This window comes from Panthera leo, chromosome E2 (assembly GCF_018350215.1).
Source record: "Panthera leo isolate Ple1 chromosome E2, P.leo_Ple1_pat1.1, whole genome shotgun sequence".
In the NCBI taxonomy this organism is placed as follows: Eukaryota; Metazoa; Chordata; class Mammalia; order Carnivora; family Felidae; genus Panthera; species Panthera leo.
This window is the reverse complement of record NC_056693.1, coordinates 48963056-48990152: the sequence shown is the minus strand read 5'-3', so window position 1 is coordinate 48990152 and position 27097 is coordinate 48963056. Positions and strand designations below refer to the sequence as shown.

The 27097-nt window shown below is 43.0% G+C and overlaps 1 protein-coding gene and 1 pseudogene across 4 annotated transcripts in view; both read left to right on the top strand.

The window, feature by feature from the left end:
- The first annotated feature begins 10215 nt into the window (after positions 1 to 10215).
- RFWD3 (ring finger and WD repeat domain 3) overlaps positions 10216 to 27097 on the top strand; it is a 42780-nt gene continuing 25898 nt past the window's right edge. For 3 of the 4 annotated variants that reach the window (XM_042918843.1, XM_042918841.1, XM_042918844.1), the window contains exons 1-3: positions 10216 to 10321; positions 14986 to 15460; positions 24283 to 24479. In XM_042918843.1, coding sequence (XP_042774777.1) covers positions 14988 to 15460; positions 24283 to 24479 — 670 coding nt within the window. In that variant the 5' untranslated portion in view covers positions 10216 to 10321; positions 14986 to 14987. Of the gene's footprint in view, positions 10322 to 10510; positions 10751 to 14985; positions 15461 to 24282; positions 24480 to 27097 lie in introns of those variants that run through there. The other variant, XM_042918842.1, reaches the window with a different exon arrangement.
- LOC122208132 lies at positions 21134 to 21873 on the top strand (annotated as a pseudogene).

Below are 27097 nucleotides of genomic sequence, written 5' to 3'. Positions count from 1 at the left end.
CCCCAAAGGCCAACCACTCACAGACCACTTTCATGCTTTTTAATGTCTCCACCATACTGCCAGTATGATTTACTTAAATTTTTTTCTTTAAATTAGCTCACTTTTTAAGAACCTAAATAAAGGAAAAGGGCATTTTCTATTACGACCATAAATTGGAAAGCCGAGTCACTTGCCACAAATAAGTGACCATAAATGAGGCCAAAACAATGTTGCTAAATTCTGGCTTGGTGACGCTGCCTGCCCGAGGTCCGTAATTCAGACCCACATTCTCTTCGTACAAAGGAGACACTAGCAGATTTAAAGAAGCATTAAAGACACCTGACACCCACCTGAGACTTTGTCCTTGACGTAATCAGAGAGACGAATAAATTGAAGGGAGAGCAATTTTCCCACCGTGTCATCCCACGTACCACTCATACTCATATCATATTTTCGGCAACACTGATTTGGATATTTATTGAAATCACAAAATTTATTCTTCTTGACTCTCCCCACTAGTAGGTTTTAAGGAGGGGTAATTCTGGATTGCAGGAGACACTGTTAGTGCCCCATCCGGAGGGCCTGTTTACCAGCTGATCATGCTCAGCCCTGATCGGCAGGCTTTGCGGCTAACAGCTCATCTACAGAGGAATATCCATGAGTACTGAAGACCCTTGGCACTTATGGGTAGTTGAAAGTGCCCAAAAATGGGGCGCCTGGGTGGCTCAGTCGGTTAAGCGTCCGACTTCGGCTCAGGTCACGATCTCGCGGTCCGCGAGTTCGAGCCCCGCGTCGGGCTCTGGGCTGATGGCTCAGAGCCTGGAGCCTGCTTCCGATTCCGTGTCTCCCTCTCTCTCTCTGCCCCTCCCCCGTTCATGTCTGTCTCTCTCTGTCTCAAAAATAAATAAACGTTAAAAAAAAAAATTAAAAAAAAAAGAAAGTGCCCAAAAGTTTTATAGCCTCCCATCCCTGTCCCAGGGCCCCTCGCCCTCAGTCCATAGCCATCAAACAACTGATGTGGGTATATAATGCTTTTGGTCCTGTCAGACAGCACCATTTGGAAGCACCTGCAGAACCCCACGGAAACATCAGGAGCTCGAACTTCCTGGTGACAGACTGCTACAAAGTGATGGCAAGCACAGTCTTCCAGGTGACTCTGATTTCGACCTGTGTCACTAATGCTGGGAAAGGGACACATGTTTCCCAGAAAGGGTGTGCTTGCTTGTTTCTCTGCCTTAACCTTAGCACTGGGCTCACCTCTACACCTGCCTGGACAGTTTTCCATGCGCCCACCACAGAATAGGCTCAGTCCTGCCTGCTGTTCTGATGCCTATCTTCCCTCACACCTGCTTAGCAGGGACAGGCTAAGAGTCATTTCCACTTAAATACCTGGACACCACTTCTGTGTCCCTGCAGAAGGATTTTCCTAGATCCAACTAGGCATTCAGACTCATGGGACTACCATAAGCCACACTTGACATTGAGAGTAATGGCATGCAGGATACATGGCTTGGCAGAGGATAGCATCAAATCCCTCTCTCCAGTGGGAGTCCCTACAGCTGTCCCCACAGTCATCCAGGAGATATTCTCTTTGCTCTCACCCCAGGTACTAGCGAAAGAGGCTCCCCTCCGGTGGGTGTGGGGCCATCCAGGCTTAGAAGCCTTGTGAAACACAGGAGTCAATATTCTCTTGTAACAACTCCATGGGCATATCTTCAGGTGTCACCACAAAGGGTGTGTCAGTAATAAGAGTGGCCACAGAACCCAGCATCCCTCATTTATAGTTCTCATACCCTCCCAACCCCTAGCTCATAAGCAATTTACCAATCAGGGGTCTTTAATCATCAGCAATATTTGGGCACATAGATGACCATCTGCCCTTATCAGGTTCTCAGGGGAATGGAGCTAAAAAGTTAACTGAGGGGTGCCTGGGTGGCTCAGTGGGTTAAGCGTCCGACTTCAGCTCAGGTCATGATCTCATGGTTCATGAGTTCATAGAGCCCCACGTCAGGCTCTATGTGGACAGCTTAGAGCCTGGAGCCTGCTTTGGATTCTGTGTCTACCTCTCTGCCCTCCCCCACTCATGCTCTCTCTCTCTCTCTCTCTTTCTCAGAAATAAATAAACATTAAAAAAAATTTTTTTTAAGTTAACTGAAAGATCCTTTTACAGAAGAGGAAAGGGTTTTGTTAACTCGATGTCCACAATTCCCAAATGCTAGAAGAATATTCTCTTTGTCATCCACAGATGACTTTCTTCCAGCCTTACAAGTGCCTGGGACAGCCCTTAAATAACACAAGATAGGTCTTTCCTGACTTTCAGATGCCTTTCCCCCTCGCCAGTGGGATATAAGTGCTCTCAAACACCGTGCCTGCGCCACTCTCGTGGTCCTCACCGGACTGAAACCTGTGCTTCTCGGCCTTTCATCCCCGGTATCCAGCAGGGCGCTAGATGTCAGAGGACGTCAGTGCTCAGTAAACATGTGAGTGAAAGGGGAATGAGCCATCTAAGCGTCTACTCCTTTTCCTGACCTTGCCCCTAGAGTTGGGTGTCTGGCTGAGTTTGGGGCTGGCAGTTCTCTGCACTAAGGCATGGCACTGATGGCCAGCGTGCGTGGAGCAAAGGGAACATCAGTTGTGCTGTGGCTTCTTTAAAGTCACGGTGTTGACCAAGCAGGGGCCAACAGAGTAACTCACAGTTGTCATATTAAATCCAAAGGCACAGGCTGGCCATCCTATAGGGTCGGATAGAGCAGAGGGCGTGAGGGATGCCCCCATATCATTTTCTCACCTGCTGCTTTTCTTAATTTTAATTTTTTTAACGTTTATTTATTTTTGAGAGAGAGAGAGGCAGAGTGTGAGTAGGGGAGGGGTAGAGAGAGAGAGGGAGACACAGAATCCGAAGCAGGTTCCGGGCTCTGAGCTGTCAGCACAGAGCCCGACGTGGAGCATGATTTTTTTTTAATTTATTTATTTTTTTAGTGAAGGCAGAACAGCAATTTTCAATTTTATAGTAATCAACAAACTCTAAATAACATGATGCAAAATTGGTTTCTTCACATGATCTTTTTTTAATTTAAATGCAAGTTAGTTAACATATAGTATTGGTTTCGGGTATAGACTTTAGTGATTCGTCACTTACATACAACACCCAGTGCTCATCCCAGCAAGTGCCCTCCTTGATGCCCACCACCTGTGTAGCCCATCCCCCACCCACATCCCCCACCCCTGAGTTTGATCTCAGTTTGTTCTCTGTTCTTAAGAGTCTCTTGTGGTTTGCCTCCTTCTCTGTTTTTATCCCATCTTATTTTTCCTTCCCTTCCCCTATGTTCATCTGTTTTGCTTCTTAAATTCCACATGCGAAATCATAGGATATTTGTCTTTCTCTGACTTATTTCGCTTTAACGTAATACCCTCTGTCTTCGCCTGCTTCGGAGAGAAAGCAAGCCATAGGGTGGCTCTGTGCACCCTGTCCAGCCTCACTTAGTGGAGTTGAGTCCTCAACTGAGAAAGCCCCGTATCTAATACAGGAATGCGAGGACAACTACAACTTACCAAGTTTTACAGGTGCTTTATAATCATTATCTCGAGTGATCCGCGTTGCCCCATTTTATACAGAAGAAACTTCTCTGTGTTTCTCTTGGTTGCTGCCCAATAAGTTGAACCCATAATGTTACTAGTGTAGACACCCAGGTAGAAGACACCGGTGGAAATACGTCCTGTAGGTAAAAGAGCACTCCCTGACAGTCATGTGTAACACCAGCCCTCTGCCCTCTACCCCCCACCCCCACCCAAGATTGTGCTATTTCGTTCTGTCTGTAAGTCGCCTTGGTGTCTAGCCTGTAGGATTTCAAGCGAGCAAATCACAGACTTCCATCAGTTAAGAAACTGGGAGAAAAAAGGCTAAGAGAGTCAATTCTGCACCCTACTTCTCACTTCAGATACTGGAAAATGTGTAGAATAAATATGCCATAAAAGCTTAAATATACGGGGGCGCCTGGGTGGCTCAGTCGGTTAAGCGTCTGACTTCAGCTCAGGTCACGATCTCGAGGTCCGTGGGTTCAAGCCCCGCGTCGGGCTCTGGGCTGATGGCTCAGAGCCTGGAGCCTGCTTCCGATTCTGTGTCTCCCTCTCTCTCTGCCCCTCCCCCGTTCATGCTCTGTCTCTCTCTGTCTCAAAAATAAATTTAAAAAAACGTTAAAAAAAAAAAAGCTTAAATATACAGCTATGTCCGTGTTCTCGTGAAGATTCTAACTCAGTGAACCGAGTGGGAAAGCCCAAGTCAAACTTCTGAGGACCCTCAGAACTCAACTCTGTTGAGTGGTACTGGGTGGTAATGAGAGAATTCAGAGCTTTATGGAAATAGAGAGGTATGGAAAAAGGGAAACCCGTCATGATTGTTCAGTTTCTTGGTTTTCTTTTGGCTTTGGAATTGTCCTCTGGGAAATCGTCACTGGGAAGATCCCGTTTGAAAGTAACCGGTGTGAAGGCTGGCTCAGATGGGTTTGGGTTCCCCTTTCAATAGACTAGAGATTCCCATCGATGCTGTCCTGGGAGGTCCATTCTTCAAAGCGGGCATTGCCCGGACTGGTCAGTGGGGTCACTGGAAGCTCTTGTTTCTTGTTTCTTCCCTAGTTCTGATGTCAGCCATTAGCATCCAGAGAGGTATGTGAGCGCCAGAGCAATTTTTTAAACCTCTCATGTCATTGTTTCCATGCCAGGCTGTGATTCTAAAATTTACCAGCTGGTATCTGTGGACCGGCACTAGGAGCCACTGGGTGATGACTGCCCTTCACAGTTGCGGGAGATCCCTGATGATTCCCAGGCACGTGAGCCCTCCAGGTGGCTCTCTCTTAGTGGTGGGGTTCTTTGCGGTCTGAAGAGCATGAACCACACGTGTTATTTCACATTTGTGAAAGATTTCCTTTGTGGATCACAACCAGGGGTGGTTTTGCTTCTCAGGGGACATTTGGCAATCTCTTAAGACATTGCTGGTTTTCACAATTCGGCGGGTGGGGCATGCTACTGGCATCTAGTGGACGGAGACTGCTTAGCACCCTACAGTGCACAGGAGAGCCCCCTACAACAAAGAATTATCCAGCCAAACATCAGTGTTATTCAGAAACCCTGCGCTAAGGCCACTGCTTAGTCCAAAGTAGGTTCAGAAGGCAGATTACTTTACGCCAGCCTATATTCTTTCTCTCTCTCTTCCCCGCCTCTCTCCTTCTCTCTCTCTCTCTCTTTGTCTTTTTTCCTCCTTCTCTCTCTTCCTTCCATCCTTCCTTCTTTCCTTCCTTCCTTCCTTCCATTTTCCAGTATCCCTGGGAGAATTTCTCCTCCTCGGATTTTTATCTCACCATGTTATTAGCTGCTTATCCATAGTTTCTTCACACCATCTCCGTCCCTGGGAATGTCTCCTCCCATTCTAGATCCACATCTCCCAGACCTTCCACAAAGCTCCAAACAAAGGAGAGCATCCCTGGATTGGGGAAGTGTTTCCACTAAAGTTACTACAGAGTATAAAGGGTAGTAACTGAGCAAACACTGTTCAATCCTTCCTCTTGCCCATAGAAATCGGTACAAATTCTTCAGTGGATACCCGTGGCCTTGTATATCTGACCCAAACCTAACTTCCAGTATCAGATCCCAGAGCTCTCCTACTAGAGACTGCAAACTCTGGTTACCTAAAGAGTCTAGGAGGGGAACCTAAATGTGTTAAGTTGAGCCTGGAGGGGACTTCAGCAAACAGATGAACTTTGTAGAGAAGGACGGCCTCTACTCTGCTCCAGCCTATTTTTATCACATAGGAAAGGGGTTCCAATATTTCCAGAGCTTTCTGTTATGCAAAAAAAAAAAAAAAAAAAAAAGTTGCTGAAAATTCATATTTTTCTGTAAATTTTTCATCTTTTTAAAAGTTGGCATCTATTAAAAATTATTTTAGTATTGTAGAGGACACAGTATGTTAGCCTAAGAGCTCTCAATTTTAAACCCTGACGGACTCAGACCCGTGTCTCCTGCATGTGGCCCATTTGTTCTGAATTTTTACGCTTTTGCTCATGGTGTATGCTTTACCTAGGATACACCAACACTTACCTCTGCGTGTTGTTCCCCACCCCCCCACCCACCCACCCACCCAGAACTCATCCCAAGTCATTCAATAGCAAATGCGCTGGGCATTGTTCCAATCACTGAGGAGACAATAGACAAAATACATTTGGAGCTTATAGTCTAGTAATCATCTCTGAGGAATAAAATTATGGCTGATTTCTATTTTTTTTTTTTTTTTACTGTTTACTTATTCTTGTTTCTTTTAAAACCTGGAACATATTTTTTCTATAAATAAAAAAATGGAGAAGAATAAATATGGACAGGCTGAACATTTAAAAGTATTCTTTTCTAGAGTTTATCAGGTACTACAATTTTCGTCTTTAAAATCCCTTGTTGTCTTTGCTGTAGGAGGTACAATGAGAAGTCTTTCTTGTAGATTAATTATTTATACTCAGGCAGACCCACAGCAGAAGTGGATTCACTGTGAAACTTACAACACTTAGGGGCACCTGGGTGGCTCAGTCGATTAAGCCTCCGACTTTGGCTCAGGTCATGATCCCCCAGTTCATGGGTTCGAGCCCCGCATTGGGCTTTGTGCTGACAGCTCAGAGCCTAGAGCCTGCTTTGGATTCTGTGTCTCCCTCTCTCTCTCTGTCCCTGCTCCACTTGCACTCTATCTCTCTCTCTCAAAAATGAAATAAAACATAAAAAAAAGAAAGAAAAGAAACTTACAACACTTAATCTCCTGGGTCCCTCTCTTCCACACGACATCCTCTAAGGCCTTGTACCTAATTTTTTTCTCCAACACTATTTATGCAAATTTTCAAATACACCAAAAAATCAGTGGGGTTACACTCCAAACACCTGTGTACTCATCACCTAAATTCTACAACTAACGATGTACTATATTTATCACACACCCCTATAACCATGCCTGTTTATACCCATTAATCCATCTTTATTTTTTATGCATTTAAAAGAAAATATCAGGCATCAGTACACTTCATTTCTAAACAGTTCAGCATTTCTATCATGAACTAGAGTTTAATGTTTGTTTACGCGTTTTGGGGGCAGGGGGCAGGTAAATTTTCGATGTTGTGAAATGCACAAATATGAAACATACCATGTGATGAGTTTTCACAAATGTATAGACATGAGTAACTCAAACCCCATCAAGATAATAAACATTATCATCATGCCAGAAAGTTCCATTATGCCCATACAATCCACTCCTGCCCCACAATCTTGACTTTTAGCAGCATTTTTGAGGTATAATTATCATACAATAAATTATAATACTTAAAAGTGTGTGATTTGATAAGTTTTTAAAACTTTCTTTAATGTTTACTTATTTTTTAGGGAGAGACAGAGTGTGAGCAGGGGCAGAGCAGAGAGAGAAAGAGACAAGAATCCAAAGCAGGCTCTAGGCTCCAAGCTGTCAGCACAGAGTCCATGCAGGGCTTGAACCCACAAACCAGGAGATCATGACCTGAGCCAAAGTCGGAGGCTTAACCAACTGGGCCACCCAGACCCCCCAATGTATTTGATAAGTTTTGATGTATGTATATACCACCGCAATCAACATAATGAATATACCCAACTCCCAAAGCGTCCTCACGCTCCTTTGTAATCACTGCCTTCTACTCCCCTTTCCCCCTAGGCAACCACTGACCTACTGTCTGCCACTATAGATTAGTTTCCATTTTAAGATTTTATGTGCCTGAAATCATTTGGTGTGTAAAAGTTTGCTTTCTTTTACTCAATATAATTATTTGGAGATTCATCCATGTGCTTGCATGTATTGCTAATTCATTCCTTCTGACTGTTGAGAACAATTGCATTGTATGGATTTCACATTTTTTATCCATTCACCTGTTGATGAAAATTTGAATTGTTTATTGCTTTTCGCTATTAGAAATAAGGCTGCTACGAACTTTCACGTACAAGTCTTTATTTGACCATATGCTTTCCTTTCTGTTGGGTACATACCTAAAAGCAAATTGCTGGATTATATGTGATCATAAGATCACATTTAACTTTTTAAGAAACTGTCAAACTGTTTCCCAAAAGGGTTGTGGAATTTTCCATTCCACTAGCAGTGTAGCTCCATATCCTAGCCAACATTTGGTATGGCCAGGATTTTTAATTTTGGCAATTCTAATAATTATATAATGACGGTATGTCATTGAGCCTTTAATTTACATTCCCTTAATGACTAGTAATGTTGAGGATCCTTTCATTTAACTTGTTGTCGATATATCTTCTTTGGCACAGTGTCTGTTCAAATCTTGTGCCCATATTTTAAATTGGGTTGTTTTGTTTTGCCAGTTATTGAGTTTTGAGGGTTCTGTATAAATGGTGGGTACAAATCCTTTATCAGATACATGATTTGCAAATTTTTTCTACCTGTATGCAGTTCATCTTTTCATTTTCCAAACGATGTCTTTTGGAGAGCAGAGTTTTAAATTTTGATGTGATCCAATTTATCAGTTTTTGCTCGTATGAATCATGCTTTTGAGGATTATATCTAAAAAATCTTTACCTAACCCAAGGTCAGGAATATTTTCTCCTGCTCTCTTGCAGAAGTTTTATAGTTTTTAGAATTTACATTTAAGTCTAAGGTCTCTTTGCTACGGGAATTAGCAAAAGGACTGCAGGCCAACACTGTTCTGGTCGTCAATATTTGGTAAAGGAGATTGTTCTTTTTCCCAACTTGCATTGAAGCTCTGCAGCGTATTGTAGTTTTATGGATGTGCTGCACTTTATTTGTTTTTAAGTTTATTTAAGAGAGAGAGCGTGTGCAAGCATGAGCAGGGAAAGGGCAGAGAGAGGGAGAGAGAGAACCAACCCCAAGCAGGCTATGCACTGGGCTCCATCTCACGAACAGTGAGATCATGACCTGAGCGCAAGTCAGGTGGTTAATGGACTGAGCCACCCAGGTGCCCAAGACTACAAGTTTCTGACTTGTGTCTTTATTGTTTTTCTCCTAGCTAGTCCAGCAGGTGCATCATGAATGAATATCAGAACCATTTAGAAACATTCTGTATACTTTTCACTAAACAGCTCTTTGTGTTGTCCATTTTTTTTATCACATGTCACCTATTTTTATTTAAAAATTTTTCAAAGAATCACCCAGTATTCAATAATGTGCCTATGTATTTATTAACATGGCAAGCAATTCAAAAAATATATTTTAAGATTAAAACACTATCCCATCTATATCTAAATGTATATATTTAGATAAATGAAGATTTTAAACAAAGTTAATAATGATTTCTCTGGATAGAGACAATTTTTGTTTTTTGCTTCTCTGCATCCTCTAATTTTGCTCCATTGAACATGCAGGATTTATATGAGTACATACGTTTTTCATTCATGTTTGTTTACAAAAGAAAGTTTCTTTCTCCTCATATTAGCCAGGCTATATAGCTCAGTAGCAGGTCCCTTAGGCGGCAGGAAACGAAAAAAATACAAATGCTAACACTGACTTTGGTTAACAGGTTCAGAGGAGAAAATTGGATTATCCATGACTTTCAATTATTTATGCTCTCCTCTGCCACCAATTCCACTGAAAATTGACAGCTGAGTAAATAAAATTTTGGCAATGTGCAGTCTCTGCCTGAGGTTTAGATTTTTAGGTCTTCTTTCTAAAAAGTGAGATTTCGACTTTAAGCAAGATTCCTCAAAAAAGTTTGCCGTCAAATAACGTGACCATGGTCACCTAGTTACAATAGTTTGCTACTATTAGCAAGCAATTTATTGCAATGGTTTGGAATTAAAGAGATGGTGTAGGCAAGTTCTTTTTCAGGAGCTCTTCAACCTCACGAAAGGATATACATGAGCTGGGCTGTCCCACGCCTCGGGCTCCAGAAAGATCCGAGGGATCTTTTTACAACTTTCTCCCGCCAGAAAGTTCAAATAAAGAGCGGGGAAACCCTTGTTGGATTCTTCTCTTTGTGGGCTGGGCACAAGGTGACGGACGAAGATTTCTACCAATTGTACAAGGCCCCCTTGCGCGTGGCCTCGCGCAGTCAGTTTACGAAGAACAAGCCAATGAAGAACCAGCCAATGAGAGTGCCGCTTTTTCAGCCCGCGGAGACCAATGGAAGAAGAAGAGAGGGTATTGGCTGCCGTCTAGGAGTGCTGTCCAATAGGAGCAGGCTGCGCCCGCAACTCGGGCGGGCAGCTTGAGCTGCTCAGGAAGTAGCTGCTGCCTTCCAAGTGTGCGAGTTCTTCCGAAGAAACGACCGCCACCGCAGCGATTTTGCAAGCCCTGCAGTGTACCCCCCGGCCTTAGGTAAGGGGAGCACTTGACTTTACCCAGGCCTTGGGCCCCTGGCTCCAGGATAACTTCCCGGGCTGGATCCCTGGCTGCAGGGCCCAGGGTCGCCCCCACGAGGGGAGCTGCGGGCGGGCACAGAACCTGGCCGCATAGGGAGGTTCGGTTCGGTGGCTCCGGGCGGCCCCAACGGTTGGGGTTGAGGGCCCCGAACCCACGCTTTTTCTGGCTTGATCGGGGAGATGCCGGAGGTGGGGGTGAAGGCAGGGAAGGCAGGAGAAGAGTCCGCCGCCGGCCGTTCTCCATCCGGGGTGCCGAGCCCCTAGCTCTTCATGTGCAAATAGAATTGCTTTCCCGCTGGGCGCCCGTTACTTGCGTAACTTTCAAGTTCACGGAGGAACCTGTTCTTTGGTTTTATCCAGCTTTACTTCGCAGCGACACTGTGACGTAAATACTTACAAAAATTTTTTTTGGATGTTTATTTTCGAGAGAGAGAGACAGAGAATGAGCGGGGGAGGGGTAGAGAAAGAGGGAGACACAGAATCCGAAGCGGACTCCAGGCTCTGTGCAGGCACAGAGCCCGTCGGGGGGCTCGAACTCACGAGCCGTGAGATCATGACCCGAGCCGAAGTCGGACGCTCAACCGACTGAGCCACCCAGGCGCTCAGTAAATACTATTTACTCAGTAAATAAATAAAAAGTAAATACTTTTAATCCCCGTTTTAGAAATGAACAAGTTGAACAGAGAGGCTAGGAAACCGGCCTAAGGTGCCACACGTAGTACGGGGATTTGAACCAGATAGGCTAGACTGCATGCCTCGGCCCCTTATCCTGTAATTGGCGGCCATCGTCCCACCTGTTACAGACTTATATCTGAGTAACAAAGTTTGGAAAGATGACAAGTGGGAAATTAACGTCTTAAGCGTCCACTTAAACGCCACACATAGAAAATGGCATTTGTATGGCATGCCGAGGTCCAGGACAAGGCAGCTCAAGGCTTGGGGTGGCTTTTTGGCTCTGGTCACTCCTGACATAGCCCTGGGCTGGAGGATGTATATTTCCCCGCAGTGGTTGGGAAGCTTTGCTCCAGACTGCCGCTAGGTGTGTGGATAATTCAGTAGGTATTTAGCACCTGCTGTGTACTTGTTGCTACTGTGTATACCGTAATGAATCGGTTGGATTCAGCTGTCTGCTTTGCTGTTCTAATGAAAACTGGTTGCTCTTTAATGAAAACTGACATAAGGTGGGAAGAAACTTCATTTCTAATATTTAATCATACTGATATGTACGGAGAGTAATAAAAAATAAAAACCTGTGCACACACCATCTGGATCTAACAAACCTTTTGCTGTAATTGCATCCTTTTCTTGTTTCTTTTTCTTTTTTAAGAAATAAAAACAAGGTATATATATAGACACACACACACACACATACATACATATATAGAGTTGAAGCCCATGAGAACCTCGGAACTCTCTTCCTGAATTTGATATTTTTCATGCCCAGGTTTGTTTTGTACTACAGTTGTATAAGTCCAGATAGTAGCTTGATTTTTCATGTTTTTCATTATCCTAAAAATGGCATTATAGTGGATTCCTTTATAACCTGTTTTAGTTTCTTCTCCACTTTCTGAGTTCTCTTTCCAGGACTAAAGGTAATGAAATATCCTGGCTTAACATTTTTATTTTATTACTGTCTTTTTTTGACCATCTTTTATTCTACTTTCTGAAAGAGTTCCTCGACTTTTTCCGATCCTTGTATTAAATATTTTATTTTGGCTGTCATCTGTCATTTTTCATTTCCCGGAGCTCTTCCTTGTTTTCTAATGTGTCCTTTTTTCCTCCCTGGCATTCTTTTCTTGTAAGTTTGAGGAGTTTTGTTTTGTTTTGTTTTTGTTTGTATATGTTTTTGGGTTTTGTTTTGTTTTTTACAGTTTCTTGCATTAATTTCCTTTCTTCCCTCCAAGTTTTTTCTGTTTGTCTGCTCTGGTCTCTCCCTCATTTTGGAGGCTTTACTCAAAATGTCAGTTGATCCTTGGCTATTAGTTTCTTTTTAAGGAGAGCCCCTTCCCTCCCCCTTGAGGCTGTTTGGAAGCTTTATATGAGTGGCTGAACTCTGTCAAGCTATCAGGTAGTAGGCTTTTACTGTTAGATAGAGGGACAGAGCCTCACCCATTTTCTTGGGGATTCACAACTGTCAATATTTTTAGGTTGTTTTTTTTTTTTTTTTTTTTTCTAGAGAAGAGTCCTCTAATTTCCTGCTTTAGGTAGAGGACGTATATAAACCAGAATATTGTGTCCTGGATTTGTGCAGGGGGAAAAGGTGAGGAGAAGAGTTGGGAGAGTCTCACACTGTTCAGTTTGTAGACTTGCACTTAACTGCGTATTTTCACTGCTCTGCTGTCACCCATGCTGGTCTTAAGCCTGTCTGGTACCAGCCTCCAGCTTCCTACGGCAGAGGTGGAGGAGGTGTGTGTTTGGCTGGCTTTTGTTCGTTTGAGACAGGCTTTCAACCAGTCCTGTTCTTCAGCTCCACGTTCAACACTGTCCTCTGTGTTGCCTGGTTTCTGCAGTCCCCTCGGTGGGAGTCCGCTTGCTTCTCTGTAGCACACAGTAACCCCCTCTTTGCAGTCACTTGGGCTTCTTCTTTTCAGCTCTACTAAGTTACCAGTTCTAGCAAAAATTGCATCGTCTCATGCCCTGTTTGAATTTGCTTTGTCTTTGTGATTTATCCTTTATCCTTTCTCTAATGCAGTTGGGGGGAGTTGTCATGTTAATGGGTTTTCAGGAATGCCTAGAAAACGAAAGATACGTGTGCTTCATCCACCATGTGTATTGTATTCCATCTCCTTACTCGGGCCGCTCCAGTGTGGCCTCGGGCCCCCTCGCTGTGCGGAAACTGCTCTTTTCTAGGTTATGTGTCCTCGCTACATTGTTAAATCTCGTGACCATTCTTCCGCGCTAGACACACTTGACCATTCCCTCCTTGAAACATTCTTCCAAGACCAAGACACCATGCTCTACCAGGTTTTCTCCTCCTTCACAGCCTTTGTTCTGGGCTCTTGTCCTGTAACTTATCCTTTTAATGTTAACCCCTCGGTTTTGAATCCTTGGCCCACTTCTCTTCTCTCCCTTTCCTTCTTAGGTAGTTTAATCTATGATTTTAAGTGGCATGTCTATGCTGACTGTTCTTATAGTTCTTATAGACAGTTCTTATATAGTTCTTATAGCTGTCTACCACTTTCCATCTCCACTGCTACCACTCTTGTCCGAGCTTCTGGACCACTAGTTTGCACTCCCACAAGTAGTCTGTAAACAGCTTAGCTTACTTGCAATCTTGCTCCCCCTACAGTCCATTCCTAACATAGAAGAAACTCCTGGGGCGCCCGGGTGACTCTTGACTCTTGATTTCAGCTCAGGTCATGTTCCCAGGGATGTGAGATCAAGCCCCGTGTCGGGCTCCATACTGAACGTAGAGCCTGCTTGATATTCTCTCTCTCTCCCACTCTGCCCTGCTAGTGCATGTGCGCTCTCTCTCTCTCTTTCTCTCTTTCAAATAAAGAAAAAGAAAGAAAGAAAAGAAACTCCTTACCAAAGCTTTCAGTGTTAGTGTTCGGCCTCATCAACCTCATCCCATACTTTCAGTCTTCATTACTGTGTTCACTACATCTGCCTGGTTTCTGTTTTACGAAACCCATGCTCATCAGGGAGCTGTGTACTGATTTCCTTCTGAAACTCTTCTTTGGCTCTTCCTATGGGCAGCTTCTTTTAGTCCTTCATGCCTGGGCTCAATTTTCAGTCTTTCTGAAAGAGCGTCTAAAATGGTACTCCGCGACTCCTCCCAAAACCAAATATCACCATGTATAATTTCCACATTTATTTGATTATTCTTGCGTTTGCTAGAATATAAACTCTGTTACAGAGTTTTATCCTTTACACAGTTTTATCCTGTCATCACCTCTGTGGGGGATCTGACTACTTAACAGGTGCTTAATATTTCTTGAATGGATTAACATAGTGGAATTCGAGACAAGAACCAAATAAGGAAAGGGACATGACAGGCACTGAATAAATATTTGTTAAATGGGCTAACAAATGGCATTAGAGAGGGGAAACAATGACAAGGATGAAGTAAATCAGATTTGCTCAGCCTTTTTTGGAAAAATTAGGTAAATTTCTGTTTTGAGTTAGTATTGAGTTAATTTTGCAAGTGTAAAAATGTCCTTTTTCTGTTTATCCTTTGTAACTTGGTGCTGTGAAAGATGAATATTGCCCACGAAAATCAGATGTAGCGTTCTATGCATTTGTTTTGGTAAATCTCTGTATTCAGGTCATGACAAAGAACTGCAGGAGGTCTGGGAAATTACTTTCAGATACAGTAGTTCAACCCTCTTATTTCCTAGATGTTTCTGCTTTAGAAGATAGTACTGTGATCACATGCCTTCACATTTGTAAAGGGTAAGCCGGAAAGCTAGTTTTATAAGTACTTGTTACGGAGGGAAAAAGTTGATGATGGCCGAACCCTTCTGACCTAAAATAAGTAACTAAAATCTCTTGAAGATTTTCAGTTTTGCCGAGAATGATCTTAAACAGAACATCTAGAAGACTTAGATGTGATTATATCGGCTACCTGGCATGTTTTCTCTCCTTTGCTGATACTTTTTACGAACATTACTTCCCCAGTGATGGCTCATGAAGAAATGGAGTATAGTCTTGAGATGCAGTTAGAGCATCATGCTGCAGAACAGCCCGCCCCTGCCGAAGTGGCCGGCAGCCAGGAGGGACCGTCCCCGCTCCAGCCTCTACCTGCCGAAGTGGCCGCCAGCCACGGGGGGCCGCCCCCGCTCCAGCCTGCTCCGCGGGTGTCTGCTGACCTGACGGAGGAAGTGGAGCGGTTGGGAGAAGATGGTGCGGAGGACGTTCATCCGGGAGCTTCGGAGGAGCGCGGGCAGGGACCCGGTGTTAACCGCCCCGTCCAAGTGGCGTCTCTGGAGTCGATGAACAGCTTCCTCAGCGGGCTGCAGAGGCTCCACGGCATGCTGGAGTTCCTGAGGCCCCCTTCAGACAACAGCGTGGGGCCAGTGAGGGCCAGGAGGACGAGGGGGTCTGCCTCCCGCAGGTCAAGACCCGGAGCGTCTCAGAGGACTGACCGTGCCAGGTAAAAACTCGTGTCCGTCTCGGGATCGGTGCCGCCCTGGGAGTTGCGAACGCCGGTTCTGGCCCTAGTGCGCCGAGGGTTGCCACTGTGACTTTTGGCAAGTCAGGTGGCCTTTCTGGACCCCCGTTTCCTTGGGAGTTAGATGAAAATGAAAGCGCTTGCCTTATTCACTTCACGGAGTGACCGAGAGACTCAGTTACACTGAGGTGCTTTGGAAAGTAGGTGCTGGTTCGTTGGCAGCGGCTTCTGGAGAAGTGGCTCTTCCTCAGATCGCTGGCACGTCGCAGAAGTACTTTTTTAAGTCCTGAGTCCGCACTTCGGCTCCCCAGGATCCGTTGTTCTTTGGCATCCCGTGTAACGGGGTGGTAGACTTTGGAAGACAGGCGGGCTGGATTCAGAGAAGCCTTGTGAAAAGTACGGTGTCAATAAAGTTAGAGCTTATCTCGCTAAGTGGGGAAACATTCCACCCCTCCTCACCCGAGAGTGTGTTGCGGAGTTGAAAGTAATTTTCTTTTATAGTTTTTGGGTTGAACTTGCCTCTTGAAGACCTTAGCCGTCAGGTCCTGACAGGGTCGTTATGAAAAGTAACCAGTGTCTATGCCTTATCTGTTTTTTAACTTCCTCCTTTATTTGAAACCCTTTATTTCACGTAGATTGAATTTAAGATCTTTATTTTATATGTGAGGGAAACTTGGACCCTGAGAAAGTGTTTTGTTCAGGGTCTCATAGCCACTGCAGGGATGGAGTTGAGCTGGTATTGGAACCCTGATCTCACTTGTTTTCTAGACAGACAGACAGAGGAAGCTTCGGTCAGATCCGTGTGTTTTCCTTACATTATGGAAATGAAGAGATGTTACTAACAAGCAGTAACTAGGCCACCTGTTCACTGTGTTTTACAAATGAGGAAGCTGATGGAATCATTTGTGTTTTGAGTGTGGTACCTCTGGAATTGGGATTGCGCCTTCTGATCCTGGATTCGGCATCCTTTTGCCTGGGTTCTGGCGATGACTGTTTGGGGCAAGGGGAGGGTGCTCTATTACAGCTGGTCCAGTCTCTGGAGCCTGGTCTTTTCTGGATGTGACCCATCAGGGTTGATGTGCTTCGTTTTGTGTCGACAAGAGTTTCACACGCATGCTACTGTTATTTAAGGTGCCACTCTGATTGTGAAGGCAGAATAAGATTTCGTATGTTTGTGTCATAGGGGAAGCACCTTGCAGTGCTGTTTGGGGAGCCTTTCAAAGTAAGTGGGCTGAGAGTTGAGAGTGGTGTCCCCAGGGACTGGCTGACTGCCAGGAGGCCTCACAGTATTCCTCAGCCTTGGATGTTCATATACTCACTTGGGGGAGGGGAGTTGGGGGCAGAGCTGATTGCTCTTGGTGGGGTCCACTTACCAACTCACAGGAGAGTGATGCTTATAAACCAGATGCCAATTTACAGAGACAAATGGAAATACCACAGAGACCAAATTCTCTTGCTGGCACCGTTAGCATAATTCTCCTAAGAGGTGTTTATACACAGAAGCTAAACTCTGATCAGAAAATTGCTTCTGTGCTCAGAAACTGGGTTACAGAATCTAGATATTGAAGGATGTTAGTTGAGCTCTTTGACAACTGTATGTTTGTCTGTACAAAGCGAATAAATCTAAGGGGCCAGGGACTATGCAGTTACGTGGAGAGAACATGGATTCTGGAGCCACGTAAATGTGGTATTGAAACTTCTTCCCCCTGAATATTGTGTTGTAAGTAAATGCCTCACTAAATTCACATTAAAATATGAGCTTTTCCAGGACCACTTGCTTATTTTACCTTCTGAATTTCTTTTTATTATTATTTTTTTATACCTTCTGAATTCTTAACGTGAATTTCTCACTATGGTGTTTGGCATTTACTCCCCTGATAGACCGTTTCTGGGCCAGGTGCTGACAGCCTGGGTCGGGGTGAGCAGCTGTGCCTCAGACTCCACCGAGAAGCCAGAGTCGGAGAAAACTGAGTAATGAGGTATTTTTCCTAACAGGCTTCTCAGCCAAGACCACAAACTCCTTTCCCGTTTCTTTGTTTGAGGCTGCTTGATTCTGATTCTGGCTGTCAGCATCATCACTCATTCATCAAATATTTCTGACATTCCACTCTGGGAGAGACTGAACTTTGCCTTGGAGATACATTGTGAGCAGGACAGATCAGGGTACCTGTTTTCATGGAGCTTGTGGAATCTGGGACTATAGAGGCTAGGCAAGGGGCAGGAACTAACACTGGTTTTTAATTCAGAGATAATAAGTGCAGGGAAAGAGCATTTCTTGGGTTTCAAGGTTGTACTCCCAAAGACACCCTAGCACTTCCTCATGACGATAGTCCCCTTTCCTGTGTCCCCGTCTGACTTTGGAAATGTCTTTTACTATCTTAATGTTAATGAGTGTTTTTTAATCACTTGATTTTTTTACCAGTTTCTATGCAGAATGCTCAGTGTGCGTGCCCAGTAGCCCCTCAGCCTTACTTTAGTGTGGATTTCATTTGATTAAAATGTACTTAAGAAATACTGTTGTTATGTGCTGGTCTCATGGTAGCTAAAGCTGCTGTTCACACACAATTCCCAAAAATAAGTTGATAAAGTTGCTTATTAGTATTTTTTAAAAAGGAAACCTGAGTGACATCAGTAAAAATGGCCGGACCTTTGAAACAGTTGGCAAACTTTAGCAGAATCAACTTGCAGGATGCTGGAAATTAAACAGATACTTACACCATTTTCAGGGAGCGAATATTAAAAACCAAACCAAACCAAACAGCTGATGTCAGTAGAACAGTAAGCCTCGTGACATTCCTTGTTCCCGGATCCCTCTTCGGCTTAGTGTAACCATGAAAAGCCACTGCCTGCGATCACCGTGAAAACGTGAGGGAGTAGAATGGAATGGAAGCTCCTTCAGAGCCTCATTCCCAGAGAATTCCCTTTCTTTGTCCTGTTTGGTGGTTTCCTAGAAGATCTCACCTGCAGGGCTCTTCCTGATTTAGCACTTAGGCCCAGTCTAAAAAGCCTAAAAGCCTTTTCCCCAGAGGCTGCCTGAGGCGGTGCGTAACGACTGGGGCAAACTAAACTAACCAAAAAGCTTAAAAGGAAAAGCTAAGGAATGAGATCTTCGTAGGGGTTTTGAAAAGCTCTGACATATTCTTAGAAATCTAGAAGGCCACACATATGCCAAGGGTTGTGTACAACTGTGCCCGCGCCCAGGAAAGACCTAAGAAGGCACTAATTCCTCAACTCTTATTGGCATTGAGGCTCTGCACAAGCAGGAAGAATTGTCACCTGCCTGGCTGATTACTGAAGGGGTGCCCCAGCATACACACACAGTCACACACTCAGCGAAGACCAGGAGACTTTTTGGCTCCTCAAACTCTTGAACCCTGAGATAATGACCTGAGCTGAAATCAAGAGTTGGATGTTCACCAGACTAACCCACCCAGGTGTCCCAAGATTTTTAAATTTTTGAGTAATTTCTGCACCTAACACAGGGCTTGAATCCACAACCCCAACATCAAGAGTCACACGCTTCACCGACTAGCCAGCCAGGCACCCCTAAACTTTTCTATTAGAATTTGGAATAAACATTTCTATATGAACAAAAAAAGACATAGTCATATAGAAAAGAGCAAAGCAGGGGTGCCTCTCAGTCTCAGCCTGTGGCTCTTGATCTCACAGTTGTGAGTTTGAGCCCCATGTTAGGTGTAGAGTTTGCTTAAAAATAAAAGACATCTTAAAGAAAGAAAGAAAACAGCAAAACAGTAGATATAAATCCTGCCTTAAATGCAGTTGTATTAAACACTAATCAAAAGGTACAGATCAGCAGCATTGAGTTGTTTTGTTGTTTTTTTTTAATCCAACTGTATACTGTCTACAAGACAGTTTAGATTCAAAGATATTAGTAGGTTGAGAGTAAAAGGATGGACCAAAATAACATTATGCAAACAGTAACCATAAGAGAGTAGGAGTTAATGTACTAATATCAGATGAAATAGACCTTAAGACCAAGATTGTTCTAAGAGTCGGGGTGCCTGGGTGACTCAGTCGGTTAAGCGTCCAACCTCAGTTTGGGTCAAGATCTCGAGGTTCGTGCATTCAAGACACGCATTGGACTCTGTGCTCGTGATGTGGAGCCTGCTTGGAATTCTCTCTCTTTCTCCCTTTCTCTCCCGGCCCCTCCCCACCTTGTGCTTATGCTCTTCCCTCTCAAAATGAATAAACTTAAAAAAAAATTTTTTTTTAAAGATTGTTTTAAGAGTCAAGAATGACATTTTATAATGATAAAAGGCCTAATCCATCTAGAAGATAGAACAATTATAAACCTATATGCCCCCAGTACATGAAGCAAAAACTGTCATAATTGGTGGTAGAAATCTACAATTCACCGGTAATAATAGGAGATGTCAGTACACTTTTGATAATGAGTTTAACAACTAGGCAGAAAGTCAACAAGGAGCCAGAAAACTTGAACAATACTGTAACCCTACTAGATCTAATAGAAAATTCCACCTAATAGCAGAGTATCCCTATTTCTCAAGTGCACACGGAGCATTTTCCAGGACAGATCATATGTTAGGGCATAAAACAAGACCAATAAATTTAAAGGATTGAAATCATAAAGAATATGTTCTCTGACCATAACAGAATGAAACTGGACATCAGTAACAAAGAATTTGGGGCAGTTCACAAGTATGCAGAAATCACACAACTCCTAAATAACCAAGAGTTCAAAGAAGAAATACCAAGAAAAATTAGGAAATACTTTGAGATGAATGAAAAGAAAAACCTAGTATACCAAAACTTTTAGGATGCAGCTAAAGCAGTGCTTAGAAGGAAATGTATAGCTGTTAAATACCGTGCTAAGAAAGGATAAAGTACTCAATAACCTAGCTTAAGGAACTAGAAAAAGAAAAGCAAAATAAAAAATCCAGAATTCAAAGCAAGCAAGCAGAAAGAAGGAAATAATGACCATTAGAGCAGATATGAATGAAATAGATTTCATAGAAATAGAAAACCAAGAGAGAAAACCAGCTAATCCAAAAGTTGGTTTTCTGAAAAATCAACAAAATTGACAAACTTCTAGGTAGACTGACCAAGAGAGAAGACTCAGAGTAATCAGGAGTGAAAGAACATCACTATCACTCTTACAGAAGAAAGCAATTTTATAAGGGAATACTGTGAACATTTTTGTTTTTGTTTTGGGATTTTTTTGGTGTTTTAGAGAGCAGGGGACAGGGGCAAAGGAAGAGAGACAGAATCCCAAGCAGGCTCCACACCTGGCACAGAGCCCCATGTGGGGCTCAATCCTGTGACCCTGGGATTGTGACCTGAGCCAAAATCAAGAGTCGGATGCTCCACTGACTGAGCCACCCAAGCACCCCTGTGAACAGTGTTATACCAAGAAATTAGATAATTTAGGTGAAATTGACAAACTTCTAAGAAGACATGTTTATCAGTATTCTTTCAAGAAGAGAAAGAAAATCTGAATAGATGATTAACAAATAAAGGGATTGAATTAGTAATTTAAAAACAAAATTCACACAGAAGAGCCCAGAAGTAAGTGGCTTCCCTGGTGAAGTCTACCAAATGTTTAAAGGTGAAATCAATAGGCAGTTGATGACCCAGACACCCTCTGGACTTTCCTTTTTTCAGACGATTGGGAAGATGGCACACATTCTGACTGAGCATGCCTACCAAAAGCAGCCAATTATCTTTCAAAATAAGAAGAGGGTTCTGCTAGGGGCACCTGGGTGGCTCAGTCAGTTGAGCGTCTGACTTGATTTTGGCTCAGGTCGTGATCTCATGGATTGTGGGATCGAGTACATTGGGCTTTGTGCTGACAATGTGGAGTCTACTTAGGATTCTCTCTCTCTGTCTCTCTCCTGCTCGCGCACGCTCTCTCTCTCTCTCTCTCTCTCTCTCTCTCTCTCAAAATAAACATTAAAAAACAAACAAAAAACGAGGGTTTTGTTTGGAGAAACCAGCAAGGAGAAGCTCCTGTGATACTACAAAAACATTGGTCGGGGCTTCCAGATGCCCAAGGAGGCCATTGAGTGCACCTGTACTGGCAAGAAATGCCCCTTTACTCATAAGGTCTCCATCCGAGGGCAGATTCTGTCTGGTCTGGTGACGAAGATAAAGATGAAAAGAACCATTGTCATCCACTGAGCCTACTTCCACTACCTCCAAAAATACAACTGCTTTGAAAAACACCACCAGAGCGTGTCTGTGCACCTGTCTCCCTGCTTCGGGATGTCTAGACTGGCAACACTGTAACAGTGGGCGAGTGCTAGCCATTGAGCAAGTCTGTGTGCTTCCCTGAGCTCAAAGTCACCAAGGCTGCTGGTACCGAGAAGCAATTCCAAACATTCTGAGACTAAACATCTGCCCATACACCTAAAGAAAATAAAGTTATTTTCCCAGTTAAAAGAAAAAATTAAATAACACCAATACTTAACAAACTTTTCAAAAAAATGGAAGCAGGGGGAATACTTCCTGATTCTTTGAGGTCAGTATTATTCCAATACCAAAAGCATATAAAGGCATCACAAGAAAACTATAGACCAATATCGTTTATTGGTAATTTATGAATGTAGATACAACGTTTCTCAACAAAATACTAGCAAACTGAATCCAACAACATATAAAAAAGATGATACACTAAAACCAAACAGGATTTGTTCTAGGAAAGCAAGGCTGATTCAACATATAAAAAAATAGGGTCCCTGGGTGGCTCAGTCGGTAAAGTGTCCGACTTCAGCTCAGGTCGTGATCTCACAGTTTGTGGGTTCAGGCCCCGCGTCGGGCTCTGTGCTGACAGCTCAGAGCCTGGAGCCTGCTTTGAATTCTGTGTCTCCCCCTCTCTTTGCCCCTCCCCTGCTCATGCTCTGTCTCTGTCTCTCAATAATAAATAAACGTTAAAAACAATAAAAATAAATAGATACTATATTAATACAATAAAGGGGGAAAAAACATGAACATCTTAATAGATGAAGAAGCATTTGACAAAACTGTTTAATGATAAAAAGAACAGACTAGCACTGGAAGGGAACTTCCTCAACCTGATAAAGACCATGAATAAAAAAACCCTCATCTAACTTACTAACTTACTAAAGACTGAAAGCTTTACTCCTAAGGTCAGGAACAAGAATTTGCCAATTCTGTTTGCCGCTGTACTGGAGGTTCTCGCCAAAGCAATTAGACAAAAAAAAAAAAAAAAAAAAAAAAGAAATAAAAGGCATTCCAATTAGAAAGGATGAAATCAAACTATAGCTATTCACAGGTGACGTGGTCCTTGTATATATGATGAAGTCCTGAAAGAGACCAGACCCAAAACGCCATATATATTATGATTGTACCATATGAAATGCCCAGAATAGGCAAGTCTACAGAGACCGAAATTAAATTGGTGATTGCTAGAGGTTGCAGAAAGGGGAGAAGGAAGGACTGGTTATATGTATACAGGGTTCCTCTTAGGTATGGCGAAAATGTTTTGGAAGAAGATAGTGGTGATGGTTATGTAACCTATAGTTATGCTGAAAACCACTGAATTGTTGTACTTTTTTTAAATTCGTATTTTTAATTTTTGAGCAAGAGAGTGCAATCAGGGAAGGGGCAGAGAGAAAGACAGAGGATTTGAAGCAGGCTCCACACTGACAGCAGAGAGCCCCATGTGGGGCTCAAACCTACAAACTGCAAGATCGTGGCCTGAGCTGAAGTCGGACGCTTAACCGACTGAGCCACCCAGGTGCCCTGAACGGCACACTTTTAAATTGTGAGTCAAAAAGGATTCACAATTGCTACTTCTCATTTCAATTTATTCACATTTCTTTCTTTCTTTTTTTTTTTTTTTTTTTTACAAAGGTGTATCTTCTGTTGAATTAGATACCAAATAATTATTTTGTTCCATTCTATCATCATTTTTAATAGAACACCCTAGTTTGCCATAAATTGTAGCCGAACTAGAAGAAATCAATTTTTTTCTGAGTGAACAGTCTCCAACAATGTTTCTGGGTAATAATGTATCTTAATGTTATAAAGACAGTTATTAAAACTTAAAAGTAGATTACCTTTCAGTAATACTTTATAATTATCAGCTAGAGGAAGTACAGAACACCTTTCTGATTTTTACTATTGAATGTCATTCTGTGCTGTAAGTAGGGTGTGGTTTGATAGGTGGGTTGTGAACGAAACTACAGCACAGTAATGGGTATGGTTAAAACTCAGCCAGCCAGAATAGGGTTAATTCTGCTCCCTGCTCTTCTCATCTTGAGTTAATTTTTGATATCATGCTGACATTTGATATCATAGCTGGCATTATTTAAACTTAAAAAGAAAAATAATGTTTTAAAATAAGAGGTAAAACCATGATGACTGAAGCAGGACTCCACATTCTACCCCAAAGGACCTTGGTCTGTGTTGTTGCAGGAGCAGAATTCCCTTGAGGCCATTTTTGATCAGCAGAGCCCTTTTTCTTCTTTCCCGCTCTCTTTCAGCCCCTAATATCAGGAGACAGATTGCTGAGTTGTGTCCTTTAAAAGATACTGACACACGGCCAAAGGCCAGTAAAGTAGAATTTGGTTTTAGCAAGAGTCAACCTCCAGTGTGGCTAATGTAATAATTGAGTGGAAAAGAGAATATCGGGGCCAGCCAACATCTGCCTAAAACTGCTATTTGTGCTTCAGTGTTCAAAGGCACATTTAACTGCCTGGAGATGGGTTGAAATGACCAGGATTTACTCTCAGATTACTGTGGCTTTTTCTTGTGTTGATGGTCCATGGTACTGTGATTCTGTTGTCTTTTTGCTTACGTAGGTCCAGAGCACCGTTGGATGCTTACTTTCAAGTGAGCCGGACCCAGCCTCATTTGCCAACCACGTCTCATGGTTCAGAGACCAGGAATCCTGTCTCTGAGGACTTGCAGGTCTCCAGTAGTTCTGATTCCGACAGCTCCACAGAGTATGAGGAGGTGGTTGTCCAGGGAGAGGAACCTAGAGCCGTTGTTATAGAAGGTGAGTATGTTGCTCAGTTTTGGATTCACAGGACTAATACCCAGAAAGCTAGAAAGTCTAGATTTGTGATGTGATACTTTCCCTTTTGCCCCCAGGTGTCAGTAGATTCCTGCTTCGTACAGTACAAAGCTTTCACTGGCCATAATTCCATATAGAGGATTTGATCTGACTTGAAATTTAATGTGATCTGTGACCCAGTCAGTTGGTCACTTTGTGATGGCATTTTATAGTCTCTTTCATCTTCTTTGACATCTTATAAGGTAGTAGGTTCTTTATTTAAAGGAAAGCGTTGTAAATTCGGTACCCTGTCTAGTCGGCCAGTTTTTAAGTCCTACTATAATGCCATGTATTATGCAAGTAGAGCTATGTTTAGCAGTAGTGGGCAGAGACCCTGGAGCATATGTCCTGCTTACCCTCTGATACCCCAGGTTATGGTCTTTTCCCACTAAAGGGACCCAGGACTTCTTGGAGAAATGGCTTTCCAAGACTGGGATAGGAAATATACAAAATGAGCCTAGGGCGTTTGTGCTAGAAAGCAAGGGAGCCATCTCTCAGAGAGTCATCAGGTCGGTAGGCGTAGGAGCAACTTTAAAGGGGCTCCTAAGTGGCCTCAAGATGGGACAGTTTGAGCATCAAAACGAATAATGGGTGTATTCTTGGAGTATGGATTGAGATATAGGTTGAAATACATCAAATCTGTGAAAAATCCTAATTCATAATTATGTGCTTTTTTAAAAGCTCACTTATCAGCATCCTAAGTTATTAGAGCCCTGACGCATTACTCTGAAAACTGGTAAATAAAGGATTATGCATTTATCCTGTTTTCCCTGGGTGAACTGTATTCAGGAAAACCAAATATTGGCTGATGAAGGAGGTCTTGTTTGTTTGTTAAGAGTATTTAAGGTTCACAACAAAATTGAGAGGACAGCGTGGAGATTTCCTCACACTCCTGTCCTCACACGTGCACAGCCTCCCTGTTAGCACCGCTCGCCAGGATGGTGCATCTAATCCGTGGCGTGTTCACTCCAAGTCCGTGCTTTACCTTAGGGTTCACCTCAGGTTTTCCATTCTGTGGGTTTCGACAAATGTATAATGACATCCCCATCATTACACAGGGTACTCTTACTGCCCTAAAAATTCTCTTTACCTCTTCATTTCTCCCACCTACCCCCAAGGAAGTTCTTTGAAATAGAAAAACTCCAGCTCATATTGAAGCAGAGATGACAGGAAAAAGTCATAATTGTGTGACTCCTCATGGAATTCTGTATCTAGGCAAAGATCAGCAGTGGATCCTAAAACCATTAGGTTGAAAGGTTGATGGGATTCGTTTCAATGGAGGAAGCAAGCTTACACCACCAGACCATAATGTGCATTTTGATGTGTTGCAATCAGAAATCTCCATAGAGGGGCGCCTGGCTGGCTGAGTCGGCAGAGCAAGCGACTTTCGGTCTCAGGGTTGTAAGTTCAAACCCATGATGTGTGTAGAGGTTACTTAAAAATAAAATTAAAAAAAAGAAAGAAACATCCATAGCACTTAGGAAATACTGTTACTGCCCCCCAAATCTCCGAGTCTGCTTAAGACTCTAGATACAATGGGGCGCCTGGGTGGCTCAGTCGGTTAGGCGTCCGACTTCGGCTCAGGTCATGATCTTGCAGTACGTGGGTTCGAGCCCCGCGTCGGGCTCTGTGCTGACTGCTCAGAGCCTGGAGCCTGTTTTGGATTCTGTGTCTCCCTCTCTCTCTGACCCTCCCCCGTTCATGCTCTGTCTCTCTCTGTCTCAAAAATAAATAAACGTTAAAAAAAAAAAAATTAAAAAAAAGACTCTAGATATAATAACCAGGTTGCCCAGTTTGCAGTAAGTAGAAGAACAAGGTAAATAATACCAGAGATGCAACCATTTAAATCTAAAATGTGTTCCATTGGAACATCTAGAAAAAAGATCTAAACATACATGAAGTTCTAGTATATTGGAAAGAGAATATCTCAAATAGTGGGGAAAAGACAGACTTTTAAATTAATATTGTAAAAACTGGATTGCTAACTGGAAAACAAACTGGATTTATTCCTCACACTATAATATTAAGAAATAAGTGGATCAGAGACCTAGTGTAAAAAAAGAAACCATTCTATTATTAGAGTAATAGATGTGATAAAACCCAGAAGTAGCGAGTACTTTGAAGTCTAGAGGCAGTACAGTAAAATTACAAAAAAAAAAAAAAAAAAAAAAAAAAACTTTGGTCGGTGTGGGGGGAGGTGCTGGGTGGCTCAGTCATTTGAGCGTCTGACTTTGGCTCAAGTCATGATTTCACAGTTCGTGGGTTTGAGCCCCACGTCAGGCTCTTGTGCTGACAGCTCACAGCCTGGAGCCTGCTTTCGATTCTGTGTCTCCCTCTCTCTCTGCCCCTCCCCTGCTTGCATTCTGTCTCTGTCTCTGAAAGATGAACAAATGTTAAAAAATTAAAAAAAGAAGAAGCAGCATACAACCAAAGAAGTATTCTTGCTGCCCCTCTTCTTGCCAGAAAACAGAATTGAATCCACTGAAGCCCTTAGATTTAACTGCCAGTTTATAGGAAATATCGGTGATAGAGCAAATAGTTAAGCAATACCACAAGGAAGC